The sequence below is a fragment of the Bombus affinis genome, chromosome 7 (assembly GCF_024516045.1).
Source record: "Bombus affinis isolate iyBomAffi1 chromosome 7, iyBomAffi1.2, whole genome shotgun sequence".
In the NCBI taxonomy this organism is placed as follows: domain Eukaryota; kingdom Metazoa; phylum Arthropoda; class Insecta; order Hymenoptera; family Apidae; genus Bombus; species Bombus affinis.
Window position 1 is genome coordinate 15,122,214 of NC_066350.1, and position 16,093 is coordinate 15,138,306.

At 38.8% G+C, this 16,093-nt stretch overlaps 1 protein-coding gene across 13 annotated transcripts in view; it reads right to left on the bottom strand.

The window, feature by feature from the left end:
* The window catches only part of LOC126918437 (uncharacterized), a 266,330-nt gene that overhangs the window by 74,372 nt on the left and 175,865 nt on the right, over positions 1–16,093 (bottom strand). For all 13 annotated transcript variants that reach the window (XM_050726334.1, XM_050726326.1, XM_050726332.1 and 10 more), the window contains exon 7: positions 14,760–14,925. In XM_050726334.1, the coding sequence (XP_050582291.1) occupies positions 14,760–14,925 (166 nt within the window). The remainder of the gene's footprint in view (positions 1–14,759; positions 14,926–16,093) is intronic.

Below are 16,093 nucleotides of genomic sequence, written 5' to 3' on the forward strand. Positions count from 1 at the left end.
CGAGACGTCGATTTATCAAATCCCACGTAATCGTCGTTGCACGATGGAAAGGGAAGTGGAAACTTTTGGAAGAATTTTTAGGAATCTTACGTATTTAGAATATCGAATTGTATGAAGCGTAAGACATTGTTCGATAGCATCGCAGATTATATTTCTGACACATCGATACGTTTGCCTATTTTTATATCTCGGTATGCATTGTGACTAATTCTGACTAACTGACTAACTGATTCTTCAGAGGCTAGCAGTTATGTGTTACGAGTAGGATACTTGTAATTCTGTTCATAGATATCCGTTTATACGAATTCCATGTATCTGAAAGAAATTTTAATCGGTGCTCGATCAAACAAACTTCTACTGGTTCTACTTCTACCGGTTAAATCCACCTGTCTGAATGTGAACTCTTCTTATACTAACAAAAGATCATTGGTAGTGAGAAGAATCAATAGACTCCTACTATATGAACTACAGTTATAGAAATTATTTGTCCTCTGATAAATTCATATGAATGAAGATTTATTATACTACGAATTCCTACATAGTCGATATTTTCCAAGGAAACTACAGAAATATACACGTGAAAACGTAAAAGCAAGAATTATCTTGAAAATTTCTTTTTGTTTATGTTCGTCCGTCTTGTCCACGAAAGTGGTAAGCGTCTCGTTTTACGCATCGCCTCGTATGGTTTCAAAAGAAATAACGAAACTGCCGGCGAGAGAGTGCGCGGATAAAGCGTTTAATCCTTGTACTTTTTAGAAAGCCCACCGAATCGCAGCAGCATTTTCATAGTTATTGGAAAATCTACGTCAGAGATTGTCAGCTGTTATTACATCGGCAGAAAGGTTTGACGATGCTCGTTTGCCGGACGATATTGCAGCCTCGCGCGACAGAACAACGCGTATCTCTCCTTTCAACTCTCGCCATCGTTTTCGGCGAGGTAAATAAACGAATAAATATCGTGGGAGTTCGCGGAAAAATCTGGTCACTAGGTCAAAGTTGTATATTCGCGCCACCGTGGCCAGGAATTTTCCTTCAATTTTTCGCGACTGCCAGTTTAGCAGATTTCACCAAACATCCTGTTGCGGCCTATCGAAATAACGAGCAAGTTTACCTTCTCGCAGCTCGCGCCGTGTTTCACTGGAGTAAATAAATTATTCGAATAATTAAATGTTTGGAGATCCTCGTTCCCTTTCTCTCGTCGCGTGTGTAGTCGGCTAGTTTTACCAAAACCTCCACGATCGATGACCGGAAAATTGACGCGTTAATGGGACAAGTAACTGGGATGTTGGAAACCGAGCAAACGACCCTTCAAATTGCTATTCGTAACAGACATGTGTCACGGAAGTTAATTGGGCGGGATAACGGACTTTTCAACAATTACAGTTCGTTCACCTTTAACTGGAAATTCTTTGTTAGGAATTTAGAAAATTCTAGCGATACACTGTTGAGTTAAAGGTAGGTTTTTGTAAAATTTCAAATAAAACAATAATATTTATGTGCCTTCTGTTCTTTACACTTCTATATTAAATTAAATCCAGTGTTCAATTTGTACGACTCTTTTCAGTGTCAAATTGTAACATACGCTTCTTTACATTCCTAATTTTATCGAATTGAGATATATTTACAAAGATGCAATTAACTGCAGGAATATGGGGACACAGTCAGATCATAAGCAGGTCTTCGAAATTATTCAGTGAACTCGAACTAATTGGAATAAAATTTCGGATACATCCATTCGCTTTACCAAATACGCTCAATTCGCTGCAAATAAATTCAATCGTTCCTATATCAACACGGTCATTTCTATAGATTTCTATTAACCTCCAGAAACCGATTCCTTCCACAATGCAACAGGAATTTCCTCGCTGTATCTTATCAGAAACATTTTCTCCGTCTTACTCCTTCCCTATCGATCGTCGCGCTACACCCCGAGTTATGTAATACTCGTTTCGAATCAGTGCGCGATTTGTCGTTATTAAATCGCAGACGGAGAATCGATCGCGTCGGCTTGATTAAATATCCACGGCCGTTGCGTCGAAGCCTTAATACGACCGATGAAAAACGGCGGTGGTATGTCCGGGAATTCGACGCGGGCAAAGCAGCCGCAATAAATCGTCGGCGTAAATTCGTTCGTCGGAAAACGATTTACACGACGGAAAGGGTAGAGACGGTGGATACAGCACGGCAGAGAGGGTTGAAGAAGGAACGAACGAGACGTTGAATGAGGAAACATCGTTTTCATGGAGCGACGACCGATTTATGAGGGTCCGGTGCTGCGCGTCGTCGCGCCATCAAGAATTCATTTCGCAAATTAAAACCGGTTTCCCCCGGTGAAAACGTTGGGACAACGGACAGAGTTGTCGAAAAATTTTCCTCCCGATGGTGACATTGCTCGTGGTTGTTGCTCGCGAAATGTGAAAGAATAGACGAGGAAATTCGTGGAACAACAGGGTAATGGCTCATGAAACAAGAGATGGGAGAACAACGCATGTACGGCCAATTATCTCCAGTTACGAGCCTTAGTTTCCTGGACACGTGGAACCTCTTCTGGTATGCGTGTACGCAACGCCGTTGAATACAACAGACGAACGATACACAACCTACCGTATCGAAGCGTTGTAACCTTTTCGTCGTGGTTGGCCTCGCTGTAAGAACTTTTCGTGGACACAAGAAGCGAGCCTCTGGGTACTTTGCGTTAGCACAATACGTCACTTTATTTCGTTTATGACGATTAGACCGGCAGACGACACAAAGGAGATAATCGTCGTCGAGGAAATTCAATTTGAACAGTTTATGGTGGACCGGGATCAAAGAACATATAAATGAAATTTAGGAATGACAATGGAAAATAAATAGGACGTTACAAAGTACGTGAATGTTATATCAGAGTCAAAAGCACGAAGAGAGCGAGAAAAATATGTCTCGAACATCATCTTCAAGGTGGACTTTTCTATTTGGATTTGATGTCCAGAATCGACCCTATAAATATCCCACACATACTTTGTGACATCCTGTACTTTGAATTAATTACCTAGAATCGTACTTTTGTATAAATCTTAAATCCAGGTTGTATCATAAATTATCTGTGAATATGGTAAGTGTGTTTAAAGTATCGTCAGTTAAATTCGAGTAATCAGATTCATTTGAGCTTACATCAAGATCACCAACACTCCTAATAAGCTATATACGTATTATTTATCGTCCAAAATTTCCCCATATTCGCGGCGAGAAATTCTTTTATCTCTAGTTTCTGCCACGTTAAATATGAAATTCCTTAACAAATTGAGCAATTTCTTTTATCTGGTAGAAAATTTAGGGGCAGCTTTATCTTCGTCCATCGTTGCCCGTTTCTTCTTTGCCTTTGGGAGTTATCTTCCACGTGAGATACATTTTGCGCAAGAATGTGGAACACGGTCAAACGTTAGCACCGGGGACCGGTTAGTATCCCGTGGAAATGACGCGTGTCACACGGGAAACACGAATACGAGAAAACCGTCGAGACAGAAGAGTTCGACGTTACATGGCGTTTGAGCGTCCACATGGAGTTGTGCAACCCTCCGTAATAATCTCGCCTACCGCCTTACCACGTGACGTTTCGTTACGATGTTTGCAACTACGACGAATGCGACGGGATATTCGCGAGACGCGCGTGGTAATTGAGTGTCGCCTTCGCTGAAGTTTCCAGGCACTGGCTACTGGTACTTACTCGTTGCACGGACAATATTTACCCTCGAGACATTTTCATTTAATTAAATAACGTTCTTCATTTGCCCTTCCGTGTAATTTATAATTCTATATGTTATTCTAAATGAAAATGATATTGTGAAAGTTTTCGGTCAGTGACAGCAACTCATTAGCTTCTAATGGAAAGTGTGCTTATAAAATAGATGTTATAAAATAAATCGAGGCGGTACATTATGTTATAAAGCGATACAAAAATCTATTTGAGAAAACCGTGAGTAACTCTGCTTGCTTTTAAAAGTTAAAAACTATGGATATGTAATTTCGTTTAGGAAATTCATAGAGAAATGTTTCACATAAATATCGATGTTATGCATATATATGTATCGTTTTATGTATTCACGTTGATTTCGAAAAAGAATCAGTTTGTATTTGTCACTTTTTACTGTCGTCGTCAATTCAACTGGAAATAAGCTAAAGGCAGAGAATCTTGATTTCACGATTACAATCTTTATCCATTTTGTTAATTCTGTCACTTTTCCTAAAAAGAATTTCTCTTTTATCGAAATACGAATAGAATTCTATTCTCTTGTTAATGATCGCTTCTTGATCAAATAAACCGACGAATCAGAAACTAAATAGAGATCGACCAATGGAATGGTTATCAATGACACGATTTTATAGTTACGAGTTACAGTTCGCGGCATACAGGTCGAATAAGAGGATAACGATCGTCGTTAAAGTGATTTTCAATTTTTCCAATAGCATTCGCGAATGCTGAGCAGACGAGCTGCGTGTAACTTGATTTTATTGGATGAAATTGCGCGTGTCAGACTCCTCGCCGTATCTGCATATTGTTCGATTTTCGTGACACTTCATTAATTACCGAAACACGTCGGTCCCGGGCTGATTTAATTAATGTTCCACGCGACGTCCCTTCGTGTCGGCGAACCAAACGAAAATGCATCGTTAATAGGATGTAGATTCGTCGCTTTCAGCATTTTTATGGATGGCACAACGACGGAATTTTGTTTTCCGCACGGAAAAGGGCGGGGGCGGCGTTCCCGTACCTATCCCCATAGTAAAAGTTTCTCGATGGCTGTCGCGGCCGACGTTATTACATTTTTCGATGTACACCGAATGCCTAGCACGTAAAAACACACCGCTAACCGTGGAAATATTTAATTAAAAATATCTACAATGCGTTTACCGCGGATTGACCTCGTGTATCTTCTCGCCTGTTTACCCGCATTTAATAAGATTCTCTACCCGCTTTAATATCACGCAGTTTTCGAGGATGCTTTTTTCGCCTCTTCTTCCGCTTCAAACAAGGATTCCGCATGACCTAGGACGAAATTTTCTTCCTCTGACTGTAAGCAACGCGCGATTCGCGTGAATCTCGTAGATTACTGGTACGAGGAAAGCGTGCACTTAAGCATGGAAAAGCACGGAATATTTGCCAGCCACTGTTCCACGATAAATGTAAATTTACGAATAATGTTTAACATTTCTGCTACATGTGAACTTTCTCGTTTGACGTATCGTTATCTGGTAATCTGTATGTGAATTATTTTATCCATTGAAAAAGAATCCTTTGAATCATATTCTAATTAAATTTCCGATTGAAATATTTCCAATCGAACATCCTTTAGGGAGTCTTTAAATATGCTGTAAACTAAATGATTATATGGGACCTTTCTGATCACATTCTAATTAGACGCTCTTACGAAATCTCAAAGTAGCAAAAATTTCAATTATACGACAATGTTAAATTAACCGAAATAATCGTACAGAGAAAACATGGTTTATATTTTTAAATATAATAGGACGCTGTTCTTTTCATCGCATCATGTATTATAGTTAAAATCTTTTTTCTATTCGAGTAGACTTCGTTTTCATAGAATCAAATATTTGCAACCGACACGTGATACGTGCCAAATGATATAAAATTGAATTGCACTCGCACTTAATCAAGCACTGTGTAAGTGCTATAATAAATACGATGATACGCAAGTACTTCTTGTAACCACTATATATATATATATAGAGGATCCTGAACATTTTTACTATGAACAGACACTAATAACAAACTCGGAAGGATACGCTAAGATCGACGATAAATTCTGTAAGGAATTTTCGTCCATTTCGGTAGTCTTAGGTTAATGCGGCGCTGTTGACGCAGTCTAGCGCCACAGAGATACGCAAACGTAGTTTCCTTGACAAGAAAAGCTGCGGGTCCAGCGGCGTATATACTAGCAGCCAATAGCGAGTGTAAGCTAGCAGCGGCAGAAGCTTGGCCTCGCGGCTAGGTGACTCCGGATGGGGAGTACAAAAGCTTTCAGCTCCTCCTTCTCTCTATTTCCCTCTATTTTATGTTGCACATGGATCCGACAAGTGTGCGAACACACGAAAACCACAGACATACACCGATGCTTGCGTACGCGGAACACATATTCCCTGGGCTCGCAGGTACGCGCGGGAAGCCGTCTCGAATAAACGGGAATCCGCCCTAACTTTATGCGGTTCTTATTAAATTCCAGCCAACGAGAATCGCTAAGGACGATGCGAGTCGTGCCATTATTTTGCACCCGTGACACCGCGAACCTTCGAATCGAGTCCTTGAATTATTTTTAATGGCTCACGCCTCTTACTGAAGTTTTCCGTATGATAAAACTCGACGCAAGAACTTTCGGAATGCTTTAAAGTTTGGTGAGTTAAGATTAGGAAGTGATGTAGTAAAGTTACAAAATTAACTAACACACGGATCAAAGTTTATGTTTCGAAAGTAATAAGAACAATCTGAGACTCTACAAAGAAATAAACCGCTTATGATCTAGTTTAGTCGAGATTAATTCAGAATCGTTTATTCCTTTGTAGTATTTTTATAGGAATTTTATACGTTGTAGTGTACAATTTGGAAAACAGATTCTAGAAATACATAACTTAATGTTTGTCAAAGATAAATTTTCGAAACCAATTGTTTCAAACTCGAGATAATTCTGTAATGCGTTCCTACCGACTCTATGTTTATCTTTTCTTTAATCCAAGCGTGATTTTTAAAACTACGATGAACATTACTATAAATAAACATCATGTATACGTTGCTTTTTTCAGAAAGATGATAAGCCCTCCCTTAAAAAATATTTATGAGGCGAAGGTCCATACATGGATGAGTAAGTGAGGAATATCGGTCGTCTCAAAAGTTTCTTTTGTTTTATGAGGAAATAATAGATGCACGATTTTCATCCGATAGAACAAAATGGATCACACATAATTTAATAAAATAATATAAAACAAAAAATGTTGCGCATCTATTATTTCCTTATAAAACGAAAGAAACTTTTGGGGCAATCTAATATTTCTTGCACGGAACTGTAGATTTGTAAAATTGTTACGATTTAGAGAGCTATAAAGGTCTAGTGGAGCTTTCGTGATTCAAAGTATTTGAGGTTTGTTCTAGAGGGAACCGAGAGAAGGCCAGTCGATGGAAACATAGGAAGCTACGAATCAATGAACGTACAACACGCAGAATTTTACGATACCGGTGACAGATGGCCACAACGTTAATAACACAAGACTACGGAACACTCTATCCATAGGCCATGACGTTATTGGCGACAGATTTAATAAAACCAGCCGAATCAAATGTCCTGGAACGAGATCGATGTTGTTCGTCGCTTTGTATATCCCACGCGTACCAGACGGAAATTTGTTGAACCTGTTTTAAGCTTCCTGATGCGAGCCGTTCATCAAAGATCTAATGACACATCGGTAGGTAGTTTATCAATTTGTATACGACGTCAGAAGAAAAATCGCCTGTCATATTCTACACGATTTTACTCATTAAACCGTTCAAACAGAAATGAAATCTTTTCTTCTTACCAATATTTATAATCAAACCAAGTATTGTTCAGTAGCAACAATATAAACTCCATGGAATCACAGGAAACCCAAATATTTCAAAGAAACACTATTAACAAGTAAAAATTAAATGCTCTTCCATTTCCAATACTCACAATCAAACTAGTTACTACTCCAGTAGAAACATTATAAACCTCACACCGGCCTATGAAATACTCCAAAGAAACACTAACAGTATCTAAGAATCCTACCACCATAATAAACCATCTGAACAGAAATCAAACCCCAGTCAACTAAAATATAATTAAATAATTATCACCTCGGTGTAAAAACTATACTGTCGACAAAATGACGTGAAATGAATGAAAGAAAAAGGTAGCATCACTTCTCAAGAATCTCGAATAATTACTTCAGCACCAAACAATCAACTGAACTTGAACGCAACCATTTCACGCTACCAGAAAATCCTAAAAATCTCATGTTTCTCATTAGACGGAGATCCAGCGTAACACACGAAACCCGTGGCTATTCGTGTTTCGACGAACGTCGAGATAGAAGCGGGCAGCAGAGAAAAGCAGAAGTAGAAAAAGAGACGCGAGAGAATATGAAAATTTGCGTGGGAGTGAAAGAGACAGGGCAGAAGGAGCGAAGCCGACCCCACCGGTAAGAAATCGCTGTCTCAGTGTTGCCGCGGTGTAGTTGGAATAATTTCGGCGTTTGCATGGATGAGGGCGGTGGCTACCGGTTTTATCCTTAGCAACCCGTTCTTCGTTTTGAACTGGCCGAGGCGAGGCTCAGCCACCGTGTGAATTCGCCAGGATGGAGAGCGATCAGCGCCTTTCAAACGGCGAGGCGAAAGTAAGGACTGAATAATGAATCGGGGCGAGGAACGGGCCTGAGATGGTTCGTACATTTGACCATCTTGAATCCTTTAGGGCTGATCCCTATGAGATGTTCGAGCAAGTTACCCGGCCGTTATCCGGATGCCGGTTTACATTCCGGGCCGACCGCTGGAAAAGGGAATTCAAATGGCTACAGCGCATAGAACATATCGTCCTCCCTTTGTTGCGAACCTCATGCAAAGATCTACTTTTTATGACGATCCTACTCGCTCTTTCGAATAAGCGGCGAGGATATTCTACTATAGTTCGTAGTTGAGATTAAAGGAAAATTGGGTCGGATTAACTATTCTTTTTTATGGATTTATTTTTGTGGGTTTATATCTTCCTCTGTTGAATTTCATTTATTCGAAGCGCGTGTATTGCAGCGAAATTTTAATTAATTGATTAGATTTGAGTTGCTTCGGTCGAATAAGAAAGTTTGTTTATTATTTCGCTTTACTTTATTATTTCATCTGGTAAAGAATTTTACATATCAGTTAAATAAACTCGAGTCCCTGTTATTTCAACGAAAGGTGATAGCGATGAGAATACAAAATTCAGTTATTGTGAACTATTTGCTCTTCGAAAAATGTTTCAGGAAAATGAGGTTACGTTATGTGGACATTTTTATAGGTGTGGTAATGTTTGAAGGTAAAGTAAGTTACAGTTTGCAGCCTTGGTGCTTTCTACGGTTAACGCATGTGATACAAGTTGGAAAATTTTGAAAAGGCAAATATTTGTTTTAGTTGTTCATAATAGCGAAGTAGAAACGTGTACATAATTTCGTTACAGAGGAGAAAATAGTAGGATCTTTGTAAAAGGAAGTCGATCGATTACAGTCGTTAACCTAGTTTTGCTTTTGCATAGGTATGTCGAGAAGGTTCGCGGCTCAAAGTCACAGGATCCTCAGCGGAAAACGTGTCGCTGGGTAATTATCGTTACTCGTGTGCACCGTTCTCGAGCCAGTTAATGTTAATAGACAACCTGTGCACCATTACAACTTTCCTAATTAGCCAACCACATTCTTTTTCGCGCGTTTGTTGAAATTCTGTTAATTTCGTAGTTATCGTTCCACGCTAACAAGTCTGCCACGTGTTTATTCGGACGAATATTTGCATTCTATCTGTTGAAATTATCGAAATATCATAAGCAAAATTTTCTGGAAAATTTTAATAAACGCTTCGCCGTTGTTCGATGGTGATAGCGAATATTTATGCATTTTCCATAGATCCACATTTTAAAATACAATTCCGCTTCATTCCCAGTCGCAATCGACAGTTTTCGCGTTGTTTTACAAAATGTCGGAAAAACTGGTAATTTCCTATGGAATCTCCATGCAACGATATTGTTGGCGAATTAGTATCCAACTGTTAGAAATTTCCATGCAGACTCGAGTAAAGCGAGAGACCGCCAGCGTATACGATTAATCGTTATTTAAAATTGCAGTCGCAACCGCAGTCGTTGGTTGTCCGTTTGTTCCTTTTTTTTTGTCATTTTCACGACGATATTTCGCTCGTTTCAATTAGCGTGTCGCGGGAAAAAGTTGTCCAGTCACCGAGTTATTGCGGAGAAGTTTAAGACAATCGTGGCTCAGAGCGAGTCGAAACTTCCGTTCAGCTTTTTCGTGCAATTTTTGCCGTGCCGCTAAACGATGAAACAATCACCGTATCCGTTTTCATGGAATAACATTCGTTTGTTAGAGTGTTTCAGTAGAATGGCGATGAAACGTAGAATAGTGCGTGAGATTATTTAGAATTTCCATCACGTTGCACAGAGGAAAATAAGTTCCGTCCTCTGGGATTCTTCCGACTTGTCACATGTCGTTGTTTGTCTTGCTGGGAAATCAAAATGGATTGCATATTCTATGAGAATTTATTACCACGAGGATGAAAGGGGAGCGAAGGTCTCATAAATATTCCAGTGTATTGGGGCTACAATGTGTTATCTGATTATTGGCTCTCTTTTCGTATAATAAGACAATCTTCTTCTTTTCGTTTTTTTCAACGTTGCTGCGTCCTTTGAGGCATCTAAGAATCTTTCTATCGCTAGAAACGATGAAAGGGAGAGTAAAAGAATTGTTATTTATTCGTAGATTCTCGCTTAAATATTTTACGTACGAAAGCTTTTTTTAAACATTAAGAATCTTTTTGTTTGTTTAAATAAGACCGACATAGAAAACAACAAGGTTAATATATGGTGTGTATGTTTGTATGTATGGTGGCATGTTTCTGACGTTGATTCTTTACGAGAGAGATTGAAGAAAGAAATCAACTGAATTTTAAGCGACAAAGAGATACCAGAGCAGAAAAAGGAAACGTGCGAACGACATCGAGCTCTTCATTGACTTTTCAGTTTGAAATGATATTCTGTGGATGAAATAGTGAAAGCTGACTTCGAACATATGCAGGTCGAGTAAAATTCGCATACGTTCGAAGTTGAACGATTTTGCGGGTTATCCTGCTGCTTCTGGAATCAAAATGCGGTCGAATTTAGATCCTCGTACTACATCCAGAATGATCAGACAGACTGTTTCCACTAAAATATTTTCCGTCAATTGCTAACCATTCTTTCATCTTCTATCGTCAGAAAAAATTAATTTTTATGTCAGTACATCTCAATTAAATGGGATTTTCACATAGAATGCAAAGCTCTGAAAATGTTTCTGTCTGTGTTTTACTTGAATCACATTATCGGGATAGTAAATATTGGAAATAATATTTATTCATTTATGCCGACAAAATTGTTGTTAACGACTTGTTACATCCTGTATTTGTTATAAATTCAAAAATATTGTAGATTTGTAATTAAGATTATCGAAGATTTATAATCAACAATAACCAATATGTCAACTTACTATGATATATAGGTATAAGAAAAAATTTCATACAACGTGCAGTTGATTACTGTGGATGCAAAAGTATATCATTCTAAAAGATAGTAAAGAAATTTTATTATAGTAACTACTTGTAACATACTACTTTCCAAGCAGCTTCAAGTTTTTTAGAGCTGAAGAAATTAAAAGCATGAGAATTAAGAACACATTCAGAGTGTTCGCCATAAGAATATTTCGATTAAAATATCAATTATACGATTTAAAATTTCCGTGAAAAGCTTCGAACGGATCACAGGCTGGTTTTCAATTGCTTTGTCCGTCACAAGGATGAATGGCGCGATGCTGGAGAAAGTGAAGGGGAACACGGAACAGAAAGACGGAACGCGTGTTCGCGTTTCAAAGAAGAGGGAAGTGCTTGGTGTACTTTTGACGTCTGCCCCTCGTATGGAAGTACTTTCCAGCAGCCGGCGCAGTAAAAAACTAGTCACTGGCAATGAAGAAGGCGAAAAAGCGCCGCACTGCTTGCATGTACCGTGATTATTTTCCCCTTTTCTCCCTCTTTCCACTCCTCTCTCGCTTTCGAGTCACCGTACAGAAATTACGAATCATTCTTTGTCGAGTTCTTCGTTCACGAGACGCGTTCTTTCAACGCCTTAAACGAATTAAACGTCGCCCTTTCATCCTAGATTTAGCTAATTATAACGCTGTCTATGTTTGCATAGCAGAGTCCATAGCATTGAAAAAGCTCAGCGTTCTAAGAACGATAATGCAATGATACGATACTTGAAGAATTGGTTTATCTACATGATAGGTTGTTAGGAATTCAGAGAAAAATTCAGAGAAATAATTTCTCGAATTTTATATTGCGATGGACGAAAATATTGACACAGACCACTTTTTCTTCTCTACAACTCGAATCTGCTTTATAATCATTGAAACGTTATGCTTTGCTAAAAATAGTCCGTTACATGTTTTTTAGTATTTGTCTCCTCTATACGGCAATTTAACAATAATGAGTTATAATGTATTTTAACACTAGATCCAAAGGTATATATTTTACAGAAATATTCGTGCGAAGGAAATTCCACATAAGGAAATGTGTTGTCGATAATTTTGAGTTTCGTCACTGTCCGTAATAATCTACTTATGTTTTCAAGAAATTCACATCAATCATTAAACGGTACCGCGATAACATCGATCATGCTACGAAGTCTATAATTCACCGCTAATGCGTGTCTAAATAGGTACTTTCCGGCAAACCGTAGGATTAACAGATACTGGGGAAGCAGTTTCCATTAATTTCGATAGATCGACAGATTGCACGTGACTATAATCCGATGTATCATTGATCTAGGTTAAGAAGCAACGTATACATTGTTAACGAGCTGAGACACAGCGTTTCATAGGGGAGACAGTATGTGGTGATTTGATAGTCCCTCTTTGGGTTGCGCGACAGTCAGCGCGAAGATTTCCTGCGCGTATCTTCCATTCGGATTACCATACATACACGTACACGCGTACACTTGGCTGTGGAGGATAATGGACTGAAGTTACAGCTCGTGGTAAATTGTCGAAGTTCGAAAACAAGCGGTAACGAGAACCGAGAAACGATGCTTTATACATATTCAGCGTGTAATGAAATACGAAACTAGTTAAGAGTACGCACGCGAGCAGCTTCGTGATGCATACTACCTTTGCTGTTTCGTGATTATAATAGAAAGCAGGACGCCCGTCAGATTCTATAATACCATTCGTTGCACCAAAAACTAGTCCGATATTATCGAAATTTGGTTTATTATTATTTTTCAATAGGAAACCTGATGTGCAATTTAGAAAGATTTAGAACTGGTCTTCGAAACTGATAAACAACCGACTATTCTCTGTCGTTCTTTCGAATTTTGTATTTGAAATTGATTACCTGTTAACGAGAATCTTTATCGTCAATTTGTTTAATAGTCGAACTCAATACGTTTCCATTACACCCTGAACGTGCTTTTGACGAAGACGCGTGGAAATATAGAAAAGCCTAGAGTCCAGTTTATTGGATTAAAAAAATTTGACAACGGTAGAAAATTGATAAAAATATAAAATCGAGCTTCCTATTCTTCAAGAAATGTGTAGCATTATCAAGGCTGATGCAAGCGAACATATTTTTTCTCTTCAGAATATACTCTTCGACCTTCAACGCACACTACATGTACTGTCTTAATAGAACATACGTCGCGTGATACTAAATTAAAAATCATGCTCTCAAAAATGCCTTTCCTTTCAGCAACAGCTATTCCACCAACGATCTCTCAAATTTTTTCTTTCCTATTTCAATCCAATTAAACGCAACGGAACAAAGAGGGAAAAATGTTTCGCCATCCAAACAAACACAGGCAAACACCTCATAAAGGAGAAACTACCCTCGATTTCAAAAGCATTCCCGTAAAGTAAACGCGAGTGAGTAAATGTGGAAACCGTTCGAGGGATAGGCAAGAAAGACGAACTGGCTCGAGGGGCTCGGAGATAACTCGATACACCGAATAACAGGAGTTTCGCGCGTGTTTCTTTCCGCTCGAGGGGATGATTCGACCAGTGATGAGGTGCCTGGCTGCGGCTCGTCGACGATGCAGCTGAACGAGAACGTATTATCAAACCCTGTTGTCGCGGAGCTTAACAAAAGATCTGCAACCCCTTGTAAGCACGAAAAACGCTCGTATTGACTCGCGACAATTCTATAGACTTGAATTTCGGCGGAACGCTTTCGAGTCCGTCGTCTCATCAGAGGTTTGCATGAGGCCTCTCACACGACGTTCGAAATTGGTTTCGTTGTCGACTGACGTTAAAAGGTACAGCTTGTACGCGGCGAGAGGGGCTACCACTCGACGCAAGACGCTTCCAGCCGTATCTCTGCGAACGAGTGGTTGTTATTTAAATATTTGCGAACGTGTTGAATACCAGGAACCACCGTTCCGTGACTGGAAATCTTATTTGCTTGAAATTATGGCGTCATGTGAAACTCGCTGCCCGATAGTGATAGTATTTTCAAAATTCTTCCTGTTCGATTTGTTCTATTTTTAATGTCAGAAAAGTTGTAAGCTGTTAAGTGGTATGTAAATAGGACTATGAATAAAAAATTTTTTTTGTAGTATGTTTATTGTAAAGTGCGATAATCAAGATTTTTTAATCACTTAGAATCACTCAGAATCAAGAATTCTTCTATAAAACTGATTAAACTTTTAGATGCTAATGCATTAAATAAACGTCATTCAAGTATCGTTCTTCTTGCTGTCGAAATTAAGTCAACGATATGATACGTAGCAAGGAAGAATATAAAATACGTTAGAAAATTTATTATACTAATTTGGTTTGTCAAATTATCCTAAGTGATTAAAAGATGTAATTAGATAACATTGGCTTCTTTCATTAGATAGAATTATTTACCGTCGTTTGTGAGGATGTGAAAAGAGTAAGAGGATAAATGAGTGCAATGAAAAACACTGAATAGGCGTACTCACTTTTCAGGCAGAAGCACGGCGGTGAAGTTAATCGCGATGGACATCCGTGGGCCGGAAGTAATCGAGTAGAGACACCGGATGTTCGGAGGATACAGACCAGGATATCCAGGGCTCGCTAACACGCATCCGTTCAGGCAATCGGTATCCTTGTAATACCAGTCACACTCTAAAAGCACATAAAAACGTTTATGACAGCCTTACGAGAATAGAAGATTGCATTTTTTTGATCGAACATAATTACATGCATACGTAAATATAATCACGTACGTATATAATTATGTTCTTTAATGCTTTCACACTTTCGAAAACTCATTATGTTTCTCAATTGAAAATTGCGCAAGATTTATTTGTCAAGTTTCGAAGATGAAAAATGTCCAAGACTAAACACTATACCAAATGCTTTATGAATCTTCTCAAACCTTTCACTATATTTAAAGATATGAAGAAAGAAGAGTAATTTAAAAAATATATTCGGAAATGAAAGAAATCCCGAAACCGCGAACGTATTAATCATACCTAACGTCGACGGAATGCTTTTTTTATCAATTTTTCGTGACTTCGTTTACACGACTTTTTGTTTGTTAATTTTTCCGAATTTCGTTTCCTCGACTTCGTTTAATGGAAACTCTGTCGCGACGAAAATTCGAGGCGAGAGGGAAGATAAAAAAGCCAGGGATGCGGCGGGTCAGACATTCAATTAAAATCCGCGAAACACGGTTAGAAACGTCGCAGAGTATTCGCTGTAAATTTCCCCGTATGCCAATATCAGTTCGCGATTTAATCGCGCTGCCTCGCGCCCAACGGCGCTCGCACGGTGTACGGACATTACGGGAAAGTTATGGAGCGGGGCTGGCGCAGTTCGACGCCCATCGATAGTTCAAGTGCGCCACGATGATTGAGGAAAAACGAAGAGTCCGCGTGAAAAACGACGCTCGATCGTTGAACGTGAATCGCGATATTGCAAACTAAACGTGATACGGCGGTAAAAAAATTTCAAACCCGCTTCGATACTTTGCGTTGCAGAACGGAAATTGTGTTGTTAAAGCAGTTGTTACAATTTTACCTGTGATTTCTGCATTTCAAAATCTGAGCGTCCTTGCTTAATAACTTACTAATTAACAGCATTAGCAAAATGACAAGTTAAAAGTTGCAGATCACAAACTTTTTCTTTGCGATTTCACAATTTTCTGACGAATAGGATAATCAAATAATTTGTAAATCTTCATGCTTACAAAATTTCATATTGTTTTATTGTCAAACTTGCTGTTATTGCGTAAGGGTATTTATTAATTCTGGTAACTTGTAATTAGTCGCTTGTAAAGTTTCACAAATAA